Source organism: Vipera ursinii (assembly GCF_947247035.1).
Source record: "Vipera ursinii genome assembly, chromosome: 10".
Classification (NCBI taxonomy): domain Eukaryota; kingdom Metazoa; phylum Chordata; class Lepidosauria; order Squamata; family Viperidae; genus Vipera; species Vipera ursinii.
In genome coordinates, this window is record NC_139520.1 from 4,343,301 (window position 1) to 4,365,378 (window position 22,078).

At 47.0% G+C, this 22,078-nt stretch overlaps 1 protein-coding gene across 1 annotated transcript; it reads right to left on the reverse strand.

Annotated features, from left to right (window-relative positions):
- Positions 1–8: 8 nt before the first annotated feature.
- Positions 9–21,983, reverse strand: MLKL (mixed lineage kinase domain like pseudokinase). Its single transcript, XM_083370731.1, has 10 exons — positions 21,937–21,983; positions 20,533–20,985; positions 18,102–18,267; positions 15,344–15,441; positions 11,775–11,910; positions 7,129–7,213; positions 6,296–6,447; positions 4,509–4,558; positions 1,862–2,002; positions 9–521 (listed from the first exon to the last, which is right to left on the reverse strand). Exons 2-10 carry the CDS (start codon positions 20,981–20,983, stop codon positions 463–465), a joined length of 1,338 nt encoding a protein of 445 aa, XP_083226857.1. The 5' UTR covers positions 20,984–20,985; positions 21,937–21,983; the 3' UTR covers positions 9–462.
- Between the last annotated feature and the right edge of the window lie 95 nt (positions 21,984–22,078).

Consider the following 22,078-nt stretch of genomic DNA (forward strand, 5'->3'; position numbering starts at 1 on the left):
GTCCACGAGTCGTAAAAGAGCCAAGGTTGCCTTACCCCTGTCTTAGGGGCATGACTGGCGGGGCCCAGGAGAAGAGCCTTTTCTGCTGTGGCCCTCACCACTGAAACATGTTCCCATCAGCACAGCTGGCTCAGGGATTCTGGGAATTGAAGTCCACGAGTCATAAAAGAGCCAAGGTTGCCTACCCCTGGCCTAGGTTGAGGCAGGTATGACATTGGCATTCAACATCTGGGGGGGAAGGACTCCTTATTAGCTACCCCAAGCCCCCCACAATTTGCAAAGCCAATAGGAGGTTTGAGTTATTGGCCAAGCAGGCTAGTGGTTCAAAGAGCCAAAGAATATTGCAACGTGGAGAGAGAGAGAGAGAGAGAGAGAGAGAGAGAGAGAGAGAGAGAGAGAGAGAGAGAGAGAGAGAGAAGTTTCAGGTGATAGAAGACATCTTCCACGATCACTGATTTCCACTCATGAAATCAAATGGTTAATGTTGTCATCCTGGTCGATGAGGAGCTGGTTCACAATAACTGCAAGAAAATACATCAGTTTTCAGAAACATTCCTGCCTCGGTTTTGTAGCTCAAACTTCGAAACACAGGGACATTCGTCTGATTAATAAATGAGTGTCAATTCCATCTTTGCTAGCGTCATGGCTGCCATTCTGCTGAGCTGTGCATTGCAAGCTGACAGCCTGACATCAGTAATGGAAGAGGGAGCAGTGGGGGAAGGGATGCAGGGAAGAAACCTGGATGAATCAAAACCAAGCTGCCCCATCCCATCTCAAAGTAACACCAAAAGAATGTGGAACCGATGAATGCACAACGGGAGCGGCAATCTGTTAACACTTAATTGGGCATTGACTGATAACCAGGGGGTTAGCCTGGAACAAGGGAAAGTTAACCGTATCTTTAGCGCACAAAAATCTCAGATCCAGCTTTGCTTCTTCTGTAACCACTTTGGCTTTAGTAAAGTACAGGTAGTCCTCGACACTTCATTTAAGGACCGTTCAAAATTACAAAAGCACTGGGAAAAAATGACACATGGCCTTTTTTCACTCTTACAACCTTTGCAGCATCTCCATGGTCAGGTGATCAAAATTCAGATGCTTGGCCACCGACTCATATTTATGATGGTTGCAGTGTCCCGGGGTGTCATGCGATCACCTTTTGTGACCTTCTGACAATAGCGATAGCACTTAAGACTTATATACCGCTTCATAGTGCGGTTTGCAGAGTCAGCTTAATTGCCCCCAACAATCTGGGTCCTCATTTTACCAACCTCGGAAGGATGGAAGGCTGAGTCAACCTTGAGCCGGTCAGGATCGAACTGCCAAACCTCTGGCAGCCGGCAGTCAGCAGAAGTAGCTTGCAGAACTGCATTCTGACCACTGTGTCATCATAGCTCACAAGCAAAGTCAATAGAGAAATCAGGTTCACTTAACAATCAGGTTACTAAACTAGCAACTGGAGTGATTCACTTAACAACTGTGGCAAAAAAGGTCGTAAAATGGGGCAAAAGTCACTTCATAAATGTCTCACTTAGCAACAGAAATTTTGGGCTCAATCGTGGTCATAAGTCAAGGACTACCTGTGTACCTTTGGCTAAACATGGACCAGGAATCTTTCTTTTCCAACTGACCAAGTTGGGACCGTTGACAGCTAGTGAGATAAGGAAGTGTGAGCTTGGAGGAGTACTCATGTCTAGATTCATGTCTCCCCAAATACCCCAATATTGGTGCGCCATTTAGTGTTGTGTTATATATAAAACTAGCTATAGGTTATGCATCAAACCATAGCTAAAAGCAAATTATGGCTTACTGATATTTGTGAACCCAACCATGTAGCCAAATGCCTGATGCTTTCTCATACCTTCCGTAGTTGGGCGCTTGGAAGGGTCATAACTCCGACACTGGTTGATGATTTTCTGTAAATAGGATGGACAATCTTCTCCTAAAGGCTCCTGTATCTTTTCCTTATAAACCTTCTGATAGATTTCTTGAGAGTTGCAACCTAGAATCACAATCAGAGCGGTGACAAGAATTCACATAGACGTATATACATATGGCTTGCCTCCAGAAATTGTGGGTGTTCCATCACCGGAGGTTTTCAAGAAAAGATTGGGACATGGTGTTCACTTTTGGGACAACCATGACTTGGATGATTGAGAATCTCCAAAGACATAAAATGCCTGTATTTTATTTTTTATTGCTGCCTTCTACCCTTTCTACTTGGACTTTTCATTTCCAAGACACCAATAATGTCAGCAGATTTTGTTGGCCACACCACAGAGATCTTGTATGTGATGTATTTTAACTTTTAATTTTCCCTGTAAACCGCCCTGAGTCCTACGGGAATAGGGCGGTATATAAATTTAAATAAATAAAATAAATAAATAAATCTTTGTAAAAGCAAAATAATAGGGGGAGTGCTTAAGCAATGCCTGGCTGATCATCTTCTGCGACCATCCCTCCTAGAGTGTGTTGAAAGATGGATCTTTCCTGACTGTTGCAAAGATGGGCCAGACCTGCCCAAGACGAAAAAGAGCAGCAGTTGTGGAAAAGAGACAAGCGGGAAAGCAATGAATCACCCCAAACTGTAGCCAGCTGGTCTTTGCCTCCTCAGATAAAAAGGAAGTTCGGGGATCCTCTGTGCAGATTCAGAAAATCCAACTTCCTCAATCCAAGATCTGGGAAGGTCTTTGACCCAGGTTTCACTTCCACAGGCTTTGATTCAAAACTCCTCCATTTCGGAAGCCTCCAACGCAGCCAATCTGGAATCAATGTCGTGTCCCTGGACCTCTGCTTGTGCTCTGTCTCCAACTGCTAAGTTGGGCTAAGACCACGGCAAGAGGGAGGGTCTCCATGTTCTTTATCAGCCTTGACCAGAGCTGGGGGGCAAGGGAGCAGTTTCCCTTTAGCAAGACCCCTTCTCTCATCCTGCCTGCAAGCCACTCTGCTTTCCTTCTTCCCTGCTGATGGGGAAGTAGGCCACAGCACGGAGGCTTCCACTGGTCATCAGGAAGACAAATCTGGAGTACTGCTCAAAGGGTAAGTAAGGCAGCTTGAGAGGCCTCAGAGCAGAGTTTCTCAAGCTGGGCAACTTTAAGATGTGTGAACTTCAACTACCCCCGCATTTCAACTTTAAGCGGGGTGGACCTCATGGATGGCTGGAGAATTCTGGGAACTGAAGTCAACCCCCGTCTCTTAAAGTTGTCAAGGTTAAGAAACACTGCTTGTGGGAATGCCATGAGAAACAGCCCCGACATTAGAGAAGGTTTAGGGGTGACATGAAAACTGTCTTCCAGTATTTGAGGGACTGTCACAGAGGAGATTGATTCTCCAAAGCATCTGAGGGCAGGACAATAAGTAACGGGTGGAAGATCATTAAAGAGAGATCCTGTTGACCCGGAATTAGGGGACAGTATAGTAAATATCAATTGTGAATGTGCAGATGGCCCTACTGTCTTTGGGCTCTTGCAAAGTCCTGGATGCAGGGTCATGAAAGGCCAGCAAGGAAAATACTCAATGTCCTAACCCACCCAAGAACATAGGATATCTTTAGGGAAACATCCAAAAGGGAACATGTTTGTTACTTCTGCTCTCTTATCTACAGCATGCCAGACTTACGGGGTGAAATCTTTATCGTATGCGTGCCAGCTTTGCTGGATGGCCTGCTTATGTAATCAGAAAGAATAAATACAAGGATTTCTTGTCTTTCGGGGCTGCTCTCATTTAGAGGAGCCCGTCTTTATGTTCAGCTGAATAAAAAACGTAAAGCTTGAAGGCAACTTCTGGTTTCCTGTATTTTTTACCAGCAAAACCTCAGAACCTGCATATCACTCCGACCTAGAATTAAGGAGGAATTTTCTGATTAAGAAAGCAATTAAACAATGGAACAGCTTGCCTCCCAACATTGGGTGCCCCATCCCTGGAGGTTTTCAAGAAAATATGGGACTACCATTTGTCCAGGATGCTATAAGGCAGGGGTATCAAACTCAATTTCATTGAGGGCCGTATCAGCATTGTGGTTGCCCTCAAGGGCTGGGTGGGTATGGCCAGGGTTGGCGTGGCTTACTGGGTGGGCGTGGCTAGAGTGCATATGGCCTACTGGGTGGGCGTGGCCAGCTCTACATGGTTGGCATCAAGGGTGACTATGGGGGCCCGGGCAGGAGTGGGACAGATCTGAGGGTCTCTGGCAGAAGGAGGGTCTCTGGGCCAGAGCCAAGGCAGTGGGGGCCGTTCCCTCACTGTTTCCAGGATGGCTTCGCGGGCCGCATGAAACCACTTCGCTGGGTGGATCCAGCCCCCGGGCCTTGTGTTTGACATGTCTGCTATAAGGACTCCTGCCTCAGGTAGGGGGCTCGACTAGAAGACCTCCAAGGTCCCTCCCATCCTCACAATTCTATGTTTTTCATAGAGGCTGTGCCACAGAAAGACCCCTATGCCCTTTCTACCTGCAGCATCTTCCCCCATAGAAGAGAAGCCAGACCTCCCCCAGAGAAGACCCCGGCCCTCACCTGAAAAGGGGAGCTTCCCAGTTGCGATCTCCCACAGCACGATCCCAAAGCTGAAAGAAAGGAAGGCAGCAGCTGTCACTCAGGGAAGGAGAGAGCCGGCAGCTCCTTCCCTGCCATTATCAAGAGTGGGGATGGTCCGTCTGAGGATGCCCTGCTGGGCTGAGGACACATGGGCCACCAATATATTCAGGCTGCAAACAAATAAACCACCTCACGGTTCTACTGAAGGCTTTTATGGTTTTCCTGTTTTGCAAAGCTAGCTAGCAGTGGCTTTTTCAACAAACCGTGGCTAAGCAAGCTGCTAATGTGTTGTGTAGATGGAGCCACTGTGGGATTCATGGCCCACGACCCCACCTTGAACGACACCAAGGGTGTGTCATGGCATTTTGCCCTCTCCCTCCAGGTGGCAGCCTGCAACCAAGGCAGAATCAGTGCTGCCTCCTGGGGTCCCCGTTCTCAAGAGAGGCCTGCCTCCCCTTCTCCCCAGGATCCTGTCTCCACAGTGGACCACTAGCCGTGACCCGGTCACTCCTGTAGATTCATTTCTCAAGGAAAGCTGAGTTCACACATCCTGCTAAGCCTCGAAGTGTGAATCCAGCTACAGTGGCCACTAGTCCTAGGTTTATAGCTTAATATGTTGGTTGTTTTTTTTAAAAAAAGCCCAGATTTCCTGAGGATCTGCTGATCCAGTTCTACAGAGCAATTATTGAGCCTGTCATTTGCACCTCAATAACTGTCTGGTTTGGCACTGCAACCAAGCAGGGCAGGTACAGACTTCAACGGATAGAACTGCAGGGGGAAAAAAACATTTGCAACCAGCCCGCCTTCCATGAAGGACCTGTATACTGCACGGGTCAGAAAGAGGGCTGAGAAAATATCTACAGACCCTTCACATCCTGGACATAAGCTGTTTCAACTCCTTCCCTCAGGATGGCGCTATAGGGCATTGCATGCCAAAACAACTAGACACAAAGATAGTGGGTCATCACTGTGCTGACCACCTAATTTCTACTGCACAATATCATTTCTCATCTTTCCTCATCTCTTTCCTACTGTCTTCTATAAATCTTATGATTTATCGATTTCTGTTTGTCACTTATGATTAATGATTGCAACTATGATTTATGAACCATGACCTATTACTTGCTGTTTATATGTACACTGTGAGCTTATGCACTCCAGATACATTCCTTGTGTGTCCAATCATACTTGGCCAATTAAGAATTCTATCCTATCCTATCCTATCCTATCCTATCCTATCCTACCCTATCCTATGTTGTGCACACACAGTTATTGGAATTTAGTCAAGTCACGGTTAAATAAATTTAGTAGGACATCTGAAATCTGCCACTTCCTCCTTTCATAGTTGCTCACTTGAGGGAATCTCCAGAAAGGAAACTGGGGGAGATTTGATGCCACAGAAATTACAGACATTCGGCCTCTTTTCCCAAAAGGGTCCCTGGAGAGATATGCCTGAGCAGGGTGGGGCACATGTTGCCATAGATTGTGTACTTCCTGCCTGTCTGCACACACACACACACTTAACCTTGATACTGAATTAAACCATTTTCACAATACTGTGAATTCCAAACAAACGGAAAAGGCTAAACCGCATACACCGGCAATCCTAATCCAATTTCAAATTAATGAAGTTTAACAGGACATAGCAAGGCGGAATTCGGTCTGAACCTGACCCCGTTACCCCTAGGCCATTCTGAGCTCCAGACAACAATGTGTTGACCCAGCATCACTCTTCCTAGCTGCAAAGAGGCAGAAAGGACACATACCTGTATATTTCACTAGCCACGTTGTATGGATGATGTAAAGAGGCCAGGCCCTCTGGACAGATGTAAGCTAAAGAAGAGACCTCTCTGGGAACTTTGTTCTTGCTTTTTTGACTGATGGATGACTCTGTTTGGTCCAGTTTAAATCCTGACAACTGAATGGAACGGAGAGAAAGTGAGTTCTCTGCAGCCTGTTTGGAAGTGCATCGACAAAGAATGAAGTTGTGTTAACAGGGAGTCCCTGTAATTTTGGCATTCACCCGCCCAGAGATTCTTCCAAAATCATCCCCCATTCTCATACCTCCCCACAATAGTACAATGAGGGCTTATTTCACTGGTGACGGCTGGGTAATGCTAGGAAGATACTCCCTCATTTACAGCACGACTTCCTAAGGGCAGATTCACATAGGTTTTACTCCCATTATCTCCAATATGATCTCACTGAGGAGAAATACAAGCCTGCTCTTACAGTTCCACAACAATTAGGCTTTTATGGTCACTGCCTTTAAGACACAGTTTAAGTGAATCACTATAGTTGTTGAGTTAGTCACACAGTTGTTAAGTGAACCTGTTTTCCCCATTGACTTGGCTTGTCAGAAGGTCGCCAAAGGGGATCACGTGACCCCGGGACACAGCGACCGTCATAAGTATGAACCAGTTGCCATGTAGCCGAATTTTGATCACATGACTACGGGGATGCTGCAACGGTTGTAAGTGTGAAAACCATCATAAGTCACTTTTTTCAGTGCTGTTGTAACTTTCAAAGGGTCATTAAATGAGCTGTGGTAACTCAAGGATTACCTTTATAGCACAGAAACGCTACATGCAGACCTCACCTTTACACAGTAGCCCTTGGCAACCAAGAATTTGGAACTGTTGATGCAACGATGCAGTTGGCACTTGTCTCCTGTGTGGTGCAACCTGCAGCCAACAAAAAGGAAGAGATTCATCTGGTTCTTACGGACAGTTTATAGCAATAGCAACAGCACTTAGACTTATATACCGCTTCACAGTGCTTTGCAGCCCTCTCTACGCAGTTTACAGAGTCAGCCTATGGCCTCCAACAATCTGGGTCCTCATTTGACTGACCTCGGAAGGATAGAAAGTTGAGTCAACCTTGAGCCAATCAGGATTGAACTCCTGGCAGTTGGCATAGCAGTGCTTTTTTTGACATAGAACGTACCGGAATAGAGTTTCGGCACCTTTTTTTTTGATGGATTTTCCAAGTTTTAAAAATAACTTTTGAACATTTGATGTGTGGTCCACATGGGCTTGAATCACCCTATCGAGCATAGCAGATTGGTGGCAAAATCATTACAACGATGCACACAGGCTGCTCGTGCGTCGAGTCTGATGCATGCGTACTTCATCCACGCTGGTTGTAATGGTGCTGCTCGGCTTGTGGCACTGCTCAGCTTGTGATTGGTCGTGTGGTTGTGCGCTGAGTGCTTACTGCGGGCGACGACAGTTATGTTTTCTTACACAACTGTTGTGTGGGGGTGTGTCTACAGTGATTGACTATGTGTAAAAGGTAAATAATCGTTGGTGAATTGAAAATCTTTTTTTTAACTTTTAGTGCAAAATTTACTATGAACATTTTCCTTAAATACAATAAATTAAATTTATGTTAAAAACTGAATATATTATTTTTTAAATAAAAGATTAACAAGACATTAGTTCCAGCACCTTTTTTTCTTACAAACAAAGCACCACGGCAGTCAGCCTGCAATACTGCATTTTAACCACTGTGCCACATGCCTCTTAGGGCAGGGCTAAGCAACCTTGGCTCTTTTATGACTCCTGGACTTCTACTCCCACAATTCTTGAGCCAGCACAGCTGGGAGTTGAAGTCCAAGAGTCATAAAAGAGCCAAGGTTGCCTACCCCTGTCTTACGGGCAAGACTGGCGGGGCCCAGGAGGAGAGCCTTTTCTGCTGTGGCCCCACCTCTGGAACATGTTCCCATCAGAGGTGAGATCTGTCCCCACATTCCTGGCCTTCCAGAAGTGCCTAAAAACATGTCTCTCCTGCTTGGCCAGTGGCCCCCCAACAAGGACCTCCTGCATTGGGCCTGGCTGACAAGGCAGAGAAGATCCTTAACCCCCAGGCTGCACATCATCTTGGTTCTTAATGTTTAATCTTTCTGTTCTAATTTTAATTGTTTTAAAGCACTTTTTTTTAAAAAAAAACTTTTAAAAAAAGTGCCCAGAGTTGCTGTATTAGTGAGATGGGCAAGCACTGCATTTTAATAAATAACTTAATTCAATGAATTTAATCAATAAATAATAGAGACGCCATCTCCTGTAGAAGCCCACTTGGTGCCATTTTCCAAATTTGGGACAGATCTGATCCCTTTTGGGGTCCACCACGCAGCCTCCTTGCTGGCTCAAAGATGCCCCACTTTCGTTTGCTGAGGGGTGTCCTCACTGTGGAGTCTCCATCTTGTAACCAACCCACATTTGACGCAGGCAAGAGCTTTAAAAGGAGTATTTTCCTGGAAAAACCAAAAATAGACAAAGGGCTCCCACTCACCAGCCCCTCCCATCTGGCTATTGTGTTCTGCAACCCTTGGTCCAGTGGCGGGATTCAGCCGGTTCACACCGCTTTGGCAGAATCAGTAGCTAACTTTTTGTGGCCTGGGCCCAGAATGGACGTCCAAAAGTGGCATCCACACAGAGAACCGGTTGTTCCCTTATTTGAATCCCACCATTGCCCTGGTCTTTTTTCTGCTGTGGCCATGCTGCTTAACCAGCAACTTTTCTCTTTCTCTTGTCCTTTCTTCAACAATATGGTTAGGAGACATTGATCTTATGGAAGATCAGCTGCACATTTTTCACAACCATTTCTGCTGATAAGTAGCTTGTGCCTGAGTTCTTCCATAAAATAGAGCAGGGCTTTTCAACCAGTGGCACGGGTACCACCTGTGGTACATTGGCACCTGGCAGGTGGTACTCGACCATACTAGAAAAGTGGTAGCAGGGGAGGGGAATGAGCTGAACCGGTGGCAGCACCGCACAAGCCTGAGCAAGAGACGGTTGAAGCTGCAGGGCTGTCAGGGCTCAGCAGAAGCGCCAGGATCAGCGCCAGGATCCAGCTGGAGCTCAGCACTGATCCTGGCGCTTCTGCTGAGCCCAGAAGAAGCGCCAATCAGCTGGAATGTTGCAGCATCTCCAGGGTCTTGTGATTTACATTCAGATGCTTGGCAACTGATTCATATTTATGATGGTTACAGTATCCCAGGATCATGTGAAGTGACCAAAACCTGCTGCAACCACCCAGCAGATAGATGGGGGGGAATAAAAATCAAACACCCCCTCACCCCATCCCCACTGCCAATCCTCAACAGAAATGCTCACAACAATAAAAACCTCGGACAGGAGGAAGAGTGCCGCCGGGCAGGCAGGCAGGTGTCTTGCTCGGCTGTGGCTTGGGGGGCACTTTGTTCACTGCCATTGTAACTTCAAACAGTCACTAAGCGAACTGTTGTAAGTCGAGGACTACCTGTACTTCATCACTTTTTCCCTCCCTTTTTTTTTGGTCATCAAGTTTTTGACCCCTTGCTAGGCGACTGGTGGTACTCGGATGTTGCCATATCCTAAAAGTGGTACAATGGGTGAAAAGGTTGAAAAGCCCTGAAATAGAGGAAAATGTTTCAAGTGCTGGTCAGTTGAATCCTTGGGAGGAAAGGGTGAAACTGACCAGGCTGGAATGGTGTTTGACCTGGCTGTGTGTGGACAGCTGTTCTGACTGCTTCCATGCTGGTGGGACAGGACCCATCAGAAAACATCTCCTTCCCAAAGGAGGAATTACATCATCAATCAGAATAGAGCTGAAAGGGACCTTGGAGGTCTTCTAGTCCAACCCTCTACTCAAGCAGGAAACTCTATACAATTTGAAACAAGTGACTGTCCAGTCTCCTCTTAAAAGCCTCCAGTAATGAAGCACCCACAACTTCTGGAGGCAAGCTGTTCCATTAGTTAAATGTCCTCTCTGTCAGGAAATCTTAATTCCAGGTTAATTAATCTCTCCTTGATTAATTTTCATCCGTTGGTTCTTGTTTTGCCTTCTGGTGCTTTGGAAAATAAGTTGACCCCTTCCTCTTCTTTATGGCAGCCCCTCAAATACTGGAATACTGCTATCGTGTCCCCCCTAGTCCTTCTTTTCTCTAGACTGGCCATACCCAGTTCCTGCAACTGTTCTTCATACGTTTTATTCTTTCAGGCCTTTAACCATTCTTGTGGCTCTTCTCTGCACTTTCTGGAGCTTGTTGGCATTATGCTGAAGCTGAAAATTGGGAGGCGTTTGTACAAATTTAAACTCCAATCTGTGAATGATCTAGAAGGATCTTTGATACATGCACCACCACACGGTGTGTGTGTGTGTGTGTGTGTGTGTCACAAATTCCCAAATCCCAAGTGACGATCTTCCATAAAGTTGCCAGATTCAGATATGAACATTAAAATATCTTGGGTTTTGACAAACGTGCGAGGTTTTCCTAATAATTGAAATTAAATTATATTTTAATGAAGAGGTCCAGCAGGTCCCACAGGAGCCCACTGCAATGATATTGGCTTGTCTTACTTAAATGGTGGTTCTTAGTAGGTGGTTGTGGCAGTTCACTTCCAGGGAAAGATGAGGAACTACTCTTTTACCTTGCATAGGTATATTTTTAATATCTTTAGAGAACTCTGCAGAGGAGCAGCTTGTGGCTGGCCTCAGGGCTCAGTCAATGAGTCATTTGCTATGATCTAAAGCTCATCATTCATGGGCCGGAGTGTCTTGAAGACCACATGGGGAGGCTGGGACTGAGATCCCTGGAAAGGTGAAGCTGAGAAGAGCTGTGGTGGTGCAGCGGTTGGAATACAGCACTGCAGGCCAATTCTGCCCATGCCAGGAGTTCAATCCTGACTGGCTCAAGGTTGACTCAGCCTTCCATCCTTCCAAGGTCGATAAAATGAGGAGCCAGATTTTGGGGGGGCAATACGCTGACTCTGTAAATCACTTAAATAGGGCTGTAAAGCACTATGACGTGGTATATAAGTCTAAGTGCTATTGCTAAGTGCTAAGGAAGGACGGAAGAAAGAGGAAAGAGGGAGGGAGGGAGGGAGGGAGGGAGGGAGGAAGGAAAGAAGGAAGGAAGGAAGGAAGGAAGGAAGGAAGGAAGGAAGGAAGGAAGGAAGAGCCCTGGTGGCACAGTGGTTACAATGCAGTATTGAAGGCTAACTCACTGCTTACTGCCAGGAGTTCATTCCTGACCGGCTCAAAATTGACTCATCCTTCCAACCTTCCGAGGTCGGTAAAATGAGGGCCCAGATTGTTGGGGGCAAATATGCTGACTCTGTAAATTGCTCAGAGAGGGCTGTAAAGCACGGTGAAGTGGTATATAAGTCTATCGCTATTGTCAGCACAGGATAAGACGAGAACTGATGCTGAAGACCAACCCCCCAGGAGCAGCTTCTCCTTCTCCCCGCCAGCCACACACACCTGTACAGCCCAGCGGCCGCATCCGAAGCCATGTCACTGCGAACCTTCCAGGATAGGTCCTTTTCCTTTCTCAACACTTCCCTCAGGGTGCCTTTTTCACAGAACTCCGTGATGATGGAGAACTGGGGGACCAGACCTGAAGGAACAATGATCCTCCATGAGTGGGTGCTACCCCTGGGAGCCTTCCCCACTTAGCTCTCCTGGCCCGGGTGCTCCGTTCCTCAATCTATGAGATTCTCAGTCACCCAGGTCATACAGTAGTTGTCCCAAAGAGGCTTTTTCACGAGGCAACTGGACTTTCTGGCTTCCTCTTGGAAGACATGTCGCTTCATAATATAGCATGGCACAACATAGGACAGTGGTGGCCAACCTATGGCACGCATGCCAGAGGCGGCACTCAGAGCCCTCTCTGTGGGCATGTGTGCCATTGCCCCAGCCCCGCCTACCCCCACGGTCCCCTCCTCACCGGCAGCCCCCCTGGAGGACAGACGCCCCAGAGCACGGCCCGCGTGGAGCAGCATAGCCAACGACATGGCATCCGGGCAGCAGGGACAAGACTCCGCCCCCAGGCCCCGTTACCCGCAGTTGATGCTGTGGGGTGCGGGCAGAGGGCGTGGCCACCATGGCGCTGCTGGGCCACCATGGCGATCTGCGGCAGGCCGTGGAGGCGGTGAGTGGCCCTGCGGGTGGGTGGGGTGGGGAATGGAGCAGGGGCGGGCTGGGGGCAGGGCGGGGTGGAGAAGGGGCAGGGTGGGGATGCGGGGGTGGTTTTTGGGTACTCGGTCTCTAAAAGGTTCGCCATCACTGACATAGGAGAACAAACCCATCGGGACAAGATTCAGCAGTCCACCTGCCTTTAAAAGACAAAGGCCCCTCTTTCGAAGACAGCAAAGTCCACATTTCGGACAGAGAGGACCGCTGGTTTGAAAGAGGGGTCAAAGAGGCCATCTAGGTCAAGACTGAACACCCTCCTCTCAACAGAGGGGGAGGGATACAGCATCATCTATCTCCAGTCTACAACACAGTCCTTTCAGCAGTTCCAAGAAGGCTCCACACCCATTTGCACCACTCAGGTGACCCTGAGGACACAGATAAACCTGCAAGAGGCCTCAACCACTCTCTAAAGGAAGGGAAATGAGCAGCCGTCTGCAAGGAGTATAAATCCTTCCATTCCCCACCATCCAGTCGGAGCTGAAGAAGCTTCTTGGGTGAGAAATGAAATGTCTTCAACATAAAACGAGAAAGTCCAGTTGCCTCCTGACCATCTTTGAGACCATTCCTCAATCCCAAGCCAGAACAGCACAGGGAACCCACCTACACCACCCCCTCCTCTGCTTAACTCCTTTTCATTGAACGAAAAGCAGAAGTAAGGGACCGCACAGAGAACACCAACTTCTTTGTTTCCAAACTTCACACAAACACGCAGATGCGCGCACGCACGCACACACACACACCCACACACACATGGTTTCTCATTTGCACTTTTAGAGGAATAAAAGTGAAGTGGTTTCCACCCACTGCTGTGTTTCAAGGTGGGACCACTTGCCAAGAAAAAAAAAGGGGGGGAAACAAGATGGAAGGGACACTTTGGGGGACTTTTCCTATTGGCTTTCTGAGAATAGGCCGTGTGTTTCTTTGTTAAATAAATTTATATAGCCACCCAATTCATACATAGGTGACTCCAGGCAGCTTACAAAATTTTAAAACTCCATCATATAATAAAACCCATCCCAACCCCAATGGCAGCAACAGCACAATCAAATCACCTGCTTGATCAGTTCCGTCTCCATTCGCAGGACCCAGGTTCACTGGCCAAAACCACATTTTAGATTCATTTGGAAAAGCAATAGAGGCCAACCGTTACCTCAGAGGAACGATGGCATGGCCACCACCGGGAAGTCCCTTTTCTGCGGTCCCACCAGATGACAGTCCCCAATCTATGGCATTCCTAACACGTTCTGTCTGCAACCCGGAATTGGGTTGCTTGTGACTGAGCCCACCTACCATGGCAGCCATTTTGTGACTGCACCCACCAGCCTAAACCAGTTGCCTCCTCCCATCCAGATTTTGTCTGACTTCTCTTTTGTAAATGTACATTTTGCTTCAGGCTATGGAGGCCTCACTAAAAGCCCTTCGTCTCCCATTTTCCCCTAAAGAAGCTCTGTGGACACCTTGTACCGAAGGAAACAGACTGACCCAAAGTCATTACGGTCTCCTTAACTCCTTGGTTACTCTAGGTTGCAACTGGCACTTTCCGATTTTACTGAACTTGATCAAAGAGCCTTTCTTCCTCTCCAGGATCCCCAAGGCTGTTCTGAGACCAACTTTAGTTTCAACCAAGTGGGGATAGAGAGATCCTTGGGGACACAATCCTGTGGCCTCTGCAATCTCCTGGTTGAATCACAGCGCGTGCATGTACAGCTAATCCTTGACTTACAACCATTCATTTAGTGACTATTCGAAGTTACAGCGGCTCTTTCATACTACTGCAGCATCCCTGTGGTCACATGATCAGAATTCACACAACAGGCAATTGGTTCATACTTATGACGGTTGTAGTGTCCTGGGGGCGTGTGTCTGTCATGTGATCCCCTTTTGTGACCTTCAGACAAATAAACTCAAGGAAGAAGCCAGTTTCACTTAACCACCGTGTTAACAACTGTACTGATTCACTTAACAGATGTGGCAAGAAAAGTCATAAAATGGGGCAAAACCCGCTTAGCAACTCTCTCACTTAGCAAAGAAATTTTGGGCTCACTTGTGGTTGTAAGTCGAGGATTACATAGCTGGCTGGGGAATTCTGGGAGATGAAGCCCACCCATCTTCAAGTTGCTAACTCTGAAAAACAGCAAGTTGGAATGAAATACACACATCTGGCTCATAGGCAAGACCAGGTTTTGTGCAAAAAGCTATCTGTGGCTACGTTAAGCTCCTTGCTGGGGGAGCTGAGGCTGAATGGTGGTGCCTATGAGATCCTGCCCCTGGAGTCTGGATCCCCGCTCAGAGCTTTCCACAATCGGTTGAAGAGCTGGGTCTGAAAAGCCGGCAATAAACCTTGCAATTCTGCCAATATGGATTGATGGCACCATTATTACAGCCTCTCCTCACTTCCCTTTTTCTGCAGAAAACCCTCCCCTTACTCTGCACAAAGAGTGTGGGTGAAGTTAGAGGAGGTTGCATCAGTCCTCGGCGTATATCCATTCATTTAGCGACTGAAGTTACAACGGTGCTGGAAAAAGTGACTTGTGGCCATTTTTCACTCCCACCACCATTGCAGCATCCCCATGGTCACGTGATTTACATTGGGACGCTTGACAACTGGCTCATATTGATGACGGGTTGCCATGTCCCGGGGTCACGTGATCCCCTTTTGCAACCTTCTGACAAGCAGAGTCAATGGGGGAAGCCAGATTCATTTAACAACTGGCAAAAAAAAGGTGGTGAAATCTGGCACGGCTCACTTAAAAACCGCCTTGCTCAGCGATGGAAATTCTGGGCCCGACTGTGGTCATAAGCCCTGAATTCATCCCTCTTCTTGAAATCCAAGGCCAGCCCCCCCAGGGTCTTACCGCTTTCGTCAATGCAGATCCCATACAAGCGCACGATGTAGGACGACTCCAGCCTCTTCAGCGTTCTGATCTCCTCCTCAAAGATCTGCCTCACTTTCCTGTGAGAAACCGGGCACAGTCAGTCTTTGGCAGGAGCTGCTGGCCTGGCCCCCAAGCCCCACCCAAGGAGAGGGAAGGACTCGTTTCATTCAGAGCTGTAATGGAATCCCCCGCCCATATTTTGGGTAATCCAAAACCTCTCCTTGGGAATCGACTTCGGCTGGCAACTCTGCACTGACCTTGGCTGATCTCAGAAGCCTGAGAAGGTCAGTCCTTGGATGGGAGACCACTCAGAAACCAAATCCAGAAGGGCAGGGGTATCCCAGAAAAAAAAAAGGCAAAAGCAACAGCCAGCCACTTGCTGCCAAGAAAATGCCGATTTGGATGCATCACATGTATGACATGAGGAGAAGGGCACCAGAGGAGGTGGTGGTGATCCAGGGGGTGTCCCCCACCTCCTGGAACAGTCCCTTTAGCCTTTATGCTGGTATCATTCTGGAGAGCCATGGAAAGAAAACTTTCTCAGAGATCCCTCGGTCAGCCCTGCCAGGTAGGTCATGTCAGGAAACCAACCCTACAGGGTGCCTAGAACTAGAACTTCATTGAGATTGGCCATAATGACATAATCCTGCAGGTCTACTTATACTTTCCCTCCCCTCCCTCTTTCTTGCATTACAGCAGCATTTAAGGGCCATATTCTAAATACAGAGTGTTGTGATTCAGGGTCAGCCTGTGGGTTCGGCAGTTGGGTCGGATGACTCAGAGGAGGAGGAGGAGGGGGTGTTGAAGAGCTTGATGAGAGTCCTCAGCAAGGCCCCTCCCATCTGGTCACGATGCAGACCCAGCTGTGTGAGCCTGACAGCGTGGATGAAGATGACCCACAGCTGGCCCTGTTCAAGGACGCCTGACGCAGGAGGCAGTCAATCAGGAGTAAACAGAGGAAGGCAATGGGGCTCCTCGGAAGGAGGCAGAGAGAAGCCACGCCCTGAATTGTTTAAAAGGGGAATGCGTGGGAGGGCTGGTTTGCTGAAGGCAACTGCTTGAAAAGCTCCTGTTTCTTGGTTTGTGTCTTGTTCTATTTGTTTTTGTAGCAATAAATTTGGCAGGCGTAATTCCAGCCTCTTGCCTTCTTGTAAAAGGGGTTGTCCCTGCCTTTTCTGCAGGGCCGGTAGCAGGCTGGTACAGAACACAGAGGTCTACATGGACATATCCCCCAGGTAATCACTAAAGTCACTGAGGGTAATGCATTTTCAAATCTGTGCAAATAAATGAATACATTTATCACTAGAAGACAGTTTTTCTTTTTCCTTCCGTGTCTGATTCTCAGAGACTTCTTCAGTTCCTGCAGGGTTGTTGCTGTTGTTTTTTGGATATATTTTTTATTTATCTCCTAAGTTAAAATACAAAATAAAGAAAAATAAAAAGGAAGACAAGCATACAAACAAACAATGAGCACGGACAATAAAAATAAAAAAACGTGTACCAAAAAATAACAAATGACAAGTATTTCCCTACAGTTTTCGTGGAGAGAAAGTGATGGGCCTAAGGACACTCAGTTGGCTTTGTGCGCAGCCATGGTGGTGCAGTGGTTAGAATGCGCTACTGCAGGCTAACTCACTGCTCACTGCCAGCAGTTCGATCCTAACCAGCTCAAGGTTGACTCAGCCTTTCATCTTTCTGAGGTCGGTAAAATGAGGAGCTAGATGGTTGGGGGCAAGAAGCTGACTCTGTAAACCGCTTAGAAAGGGCTGTAAAGCGCTGTGAAGCGGTGTATAAGTCTTAAGTGCTATTACTGTTTGTGTCTAAGGCGGGACTAGAAATCAGTTTCCCATCCTGATGGCTTAACTGTCATGGTTCCGATAGATGAAACCCATGAAGAGAACGTCCAGGCAAAATTCTTCCTTAAAGAACATTTTCTTTGGGAAACAAAGTATCGGTACTACATAGTTGAACCCAAAAACTAAATTCCCTTCCCTAAAGTGCAACTCCCACCCCCAATAAGCTGTCATAAATCACATTTCCCAATTAGCTAAAAGTGTGGTCTTTCTCCCCAGCTCCTCAGCCCGCAGGTTCGCGTCCCACCAGGCTCAAGGTTGACTCAGCCTTCCATCCTTCCCAGGTAGGTAAAATGAGGACCCAGATTGTTGGGGGCAATTAAGCTGACTTTGTAATAATGCCGCTTGGGTGTGTGTGTGAAAGCCCTAATAAGCAGGTATATACATAGAATGAAGGCTACTGCTAAGCTTGTAAGCCGCCCTGAGTCTTCGGAGAAGGGCGGGATATAAATGGAATTAAAATAAATAAATAAATAAATAAAAACGTTATCAGCTCCTCCTTGGGTTTCCACAGCAGCGTTATTATTCACACACACACACACACACACACACACACACACACACACACACACCCCGCTGCACCTGATTTCTAAAAGCAAGGAAAAGGGCAGTAAAGGAGAAGAGAAAATGGCTGCATTTTCATCAGTTATCAAAGCGGGAACACCCGTTTGCAGCATTGCTATTAACCACCTGAAACTGACTGTTCAGAAAGACAACTTTCTCCAACTTCAATGGAGCAAAGATCAAACGGGGAGGTGAGAACAGCAGGGATAAATGATGTGAAAAGAAGAAAGTGGACATAGCAGCTGGAGGAAAAAGTTGGCTTAACTTTTTGACCTGAATAGAAGGCTCTCCCACCATCCCCACAACCATCCTTCACTCACTTTGTGTTGATGGTCACAGGGTTTTTGAAGACTTTGATGGCCACCGGACTTTTGTAATATTCTCCTTTGTACAGGATATGATCTTTCATCTCTAACAGAAAGGTCACCTTTGTTAAAAAGTGCTTGTTTATCTCTGTGATTTCTGCATAAGCTTCTTCCTGCTGCCCTGGAAACAGGATTGAATGGAACAAAAAGAGAGGGGGGGGAAATGAGGCTAACATCTTGCACTTTTCACTCACAAAAATAAAAACCAGCCCGAGGGACAGAGGGACTTTTCAGCAGCATCTGAAGAATGAGGCAAAAAAAGGTCAAAATGGTGGCTGAGGCAGAATGACTGAATCTCTGCGTGCTTTTATGTGCATTATGTGCATTGCATTATCCTATTGTAAGCCACTCAGAGTCACCTTGAACCGCGAAATGGGTGGCAAAAATGTCTGGATTGTGGACGTGGCAGTACTTGGAGACAGCAGAAGAGGAGAGGAGAGGAGAGGAGAGGAGAAGATAACAAAATACAAAGACCTGCAAATAGAAATAGCACAACTGTGGCAAAAGCAAGCAAAGGTAGCACCAATAGTAATAGGTGGCTTGGATGCAATCCCAAAACATTGGGAGCTCCCTTGAGCACCGTCAGTACTGACAAAATCAGTCAATTGCAAAAGGGTTTTGTTTGGAACAGCTGACATCCTTTTAAGGAGACCTCTAACATCATCAAACATCCATTTCAGACTATCCCAGGTCCCTGGGAAGGACTCGATCGGCGGGCAAAATGCCAAATCCAGCCAGAACATCTGGTTGCCTGTGCAATAAACCACAATAATAAAACAATGACACGCATATCTGGATACCGCTATAAAAACTGGAAGGAAAAGGCAAGACGCAAAGGTGTTTTCTTTCAAAAGGTGACCGGACTTTCTTGTTTTGCTTGAAGATGTTTTGCTTCTCATCCAAGAAGCTTCTTCAGTTCTGACCAAATGGTGGAGAATGGAAAGATGGATGTGCTTTGCAGTCATCTGGTCGTTAGTACTCTTTCTGAGAGTTGTTGAGGCCATTTGGACGTTTATCTGGGTCCTGTGGTCTGTGATTTTTTCCAGGAAATCCATTCATACTCCCGCACCATCCGAAGGGTGTTGATCCCGAAGCGCATCGCTAAATGTTATGGAGATTCTCGGCCATCTGGCTCACGGTTGTCCCAAAGGTGCTTTTTTCAAGAGGCAACTGGACTTCCTTTGTTTTTGCTTGAAGACATTTGGCTTCTCATCCAAGAAGCTTCTTCAGTGCTAATGACCAGGAGACTGCAAGGAATATAAATCCTTAGCCTCTTGGATAAGAAGCAAAATGTCTTCAAGCAAAACAAAGAAAGTTCAGCTGCATTTTGAAAAGCACCCTTTGGGCCAACCACGACCTTGGATGACCGAGAATCTCCATAGAAAAGAAAAAGGCAAGACAGAGTTTTTCTACCCGACACTATTTTTATTGGGAAATGGTGCAAAATACCTTCTATCATTCTTCTTTCCTCTTGTAGGTTTTGGTGTGCTGGGTTGTCTCTGTGGATAGGTTGCATCCATCCATAGTGCTAGATTTTTTTTTTAAAAAAGTTTCTTTTTCCCTTCCAGTTTTTGTAGCAGCATCTATACGTGTTTGTGCGCTTGGCAGCCAGTTGCCGAACGGCGGCAATATTCATGTTCTGGTGTTGACTGTCGCATGCAGTCACGGATTTCAGGCCTGGGTCATCCTCTCTGCATGGAAGGGAATCATGATGGTCTCTTTTGAAGACAGAGAGAAGCTGCTAAGATCTCAAAATACCAGGAAATGGTACTGCTGACTGTTGTTGTCATGACGCAACAATCTGAATACAAAGGTTGGAAGGTCATGAAAATAGGGGCCTTCTCCAACTTTAATTTGTGGCCCAAAAAGCATACTTAGATGTGTAAGACTGGAGGCTTTTAAGAAGAGACTAGAGTCTAGACCAGGGGTAGGCAACCTTGACTCTTTTATGACTCGTATACTTCAATTCCCAGAAATTCTGGGAGTTGAAGTCCACGAGTCATAAAAGAGCCAAGGTTGCCTACCCCTGGTCTAGTAGACAGTCACATCTGAGATGGTATAGGTTCTCCTGCTTGAGCAGGGGGCTGGACTAGAAGACCTCCAAGGTTCTCTACTCTACTCTACTGACAGTTCCAGAAGAAGACAGAACATAGGGCAGCTTTCCCTGATGAGAATCCCACAGAGGAACCAAACACCAGAATTTCCACCCTGCATAAGTTAGCATCTTATCTCCCATTGAAGATGCCTCCCCAAACCCTTTATGTAGCTGGGATGGCTTTTCCTGACTTTAATTGCTTGGAAACATTTGGAACTTACTAGAAAGGGCGAGAGAGATCTCCTGTCCCATTTTTCAAAGGAAGGATATTTCAGCAAAATACAGCCCTACCTCTGGCCATCTCCTTCCAACAAACTTTGTCTTCCGCTAGATCTTGGCAGCATTCCTTGCTCACCACACACTTCGCGAAGCTTACTAGCACCTTTTGCTCCACCTGCAGCTGCAGCAAAAGTCCTTGACCCATGTCACCGAAGCGCTCGTTCAGATCTGCAAACTCTTCCAGCATCTGACCAGCCTTCATAAACCTCTCCAGCATGTTATGTCTATTGTGCTTCTCAAAAAGTTTCTGGGCTTCAAGCAAAAGGTCCAACATCTTCTGCAGCATCCATTTCAGACTGGAGGACAGGTTGCTGGTGGACTGAGCCTGGAGGAGCTCAATAGGTCTCAAAAGGGTCTCCATGCGCTTGACAAGGCGCTCTTTCTGCTTCTTGCAGTACTTCATCTGCTGATATTGACCGTAGATGATTTTTGCAACTGCTAGAATGCGCTCCACGATGTCCATGGCTGCAAGGACAACCCCATGAACAAAGCATGACTCAACTAGAATGGGACCTTCATCTAACCCTGCTACAGTAGACAACTTGTGATAGACCACAAATTGTTTCTTGAAGCCTGTCCCATTTCGTTATTCGGAATCCTAAGCAACAAACCATGAGAATGGTAGTTCTACAGTTCAGGGAGGAGGCCCTCAGGCCCTCCACGGAATTACACTTAGCAAGCTTCTTTGGCAAAAGTAAACCACCATCACCTTGGAGATTCTCAGTCATCCAGGTCATGGCTGGACTCAGGTGACCTTGAAGACACAGATAAATCTCCAAGTGGCCCCAACGACTCTCTAAAAGAATACAAATGACCAGCTGTCTGCAAGGAGTATAAATCCTTCCATTCCCCACCCACCAGTCAGATCTGAAGAAGCTTCTTGGATGAGAAGCAAAAAGCCTTCAAAGAAAAACAAGAAAGTCCAGTTGCCTCCTGGAAAAGCACCTTTGGGACAACCACAACCTGGATGACTGAGAATCTCGGTAGACGTGTAACCATTTGGTTTTTAGTGAAAGCATTCTTTTCACTGCGAATGGAGTTGAGAGTCCTGCTTTCCCAGAAGACCAAGCTGGGGCAGGGCTGCCATCCATTTTCAGTGCCAAGAAAACCTCAGACTGGAAGAAGATAGTAAGAACTGAAGTCAGCTTGAAGTAAAGCTTACTTTGGCATAGCATGGGATGCAAGGATAGCATTATAACTCTACCTTGGGCAAAGTGGCCTCCATGAAAAGTCTAATAAAGGATGTGAGCAGGTCCCCTCCAGCTCTTCTCTACTCAGTTCCTCCCCAGCTAACAATTTTTGTAAGTTCAACCTGGCCTCAGCAAGTTAAAACTGTGTGAGACGTCTCCCTGGGGGGTCCCCCCAGCCCTAGAAGCAGCGGCACTTTTCTTTCTCCTTCCACCTCCTCCAGCTTACCTCGTGTCTCTAAGATGGCTTCTCCTGGTCTATCTCTGGGTTCAAAAGGTGCTTTCAAACCCTCAGCAAAACTCCTGCAGTTCCTCTTTTCCAGATGTTGGCCTCTACTTCCTGGCGCAGAGTGACGAAAGGGATTGCGCAA

Bases quoted from the DNA above. Each gene is read 5' to 3' on its own strand.
- MLKL (XM_083370731.1), bottom strand. From the start codon at position 20,983: ATGGACATCGTGGAGCGCATTCTAGCAGTTGCAAAAATCATCTACGGT. The intron at 15,442-18,101 runs GTGAGTGAAGGA...GGTTTCTCACAG, and splicing joins CCTGTGACCATCAACACAAA to GAAAGTGAGGCAGATCTTTG. The intron at 2,003-4,508 runs GTGAGGGCCGGG...TTGTGATTCTAG, and splicing joins TGGGAAGCTCCCCTTTTCAG to GTTGCAACTCTCAAGAAATC.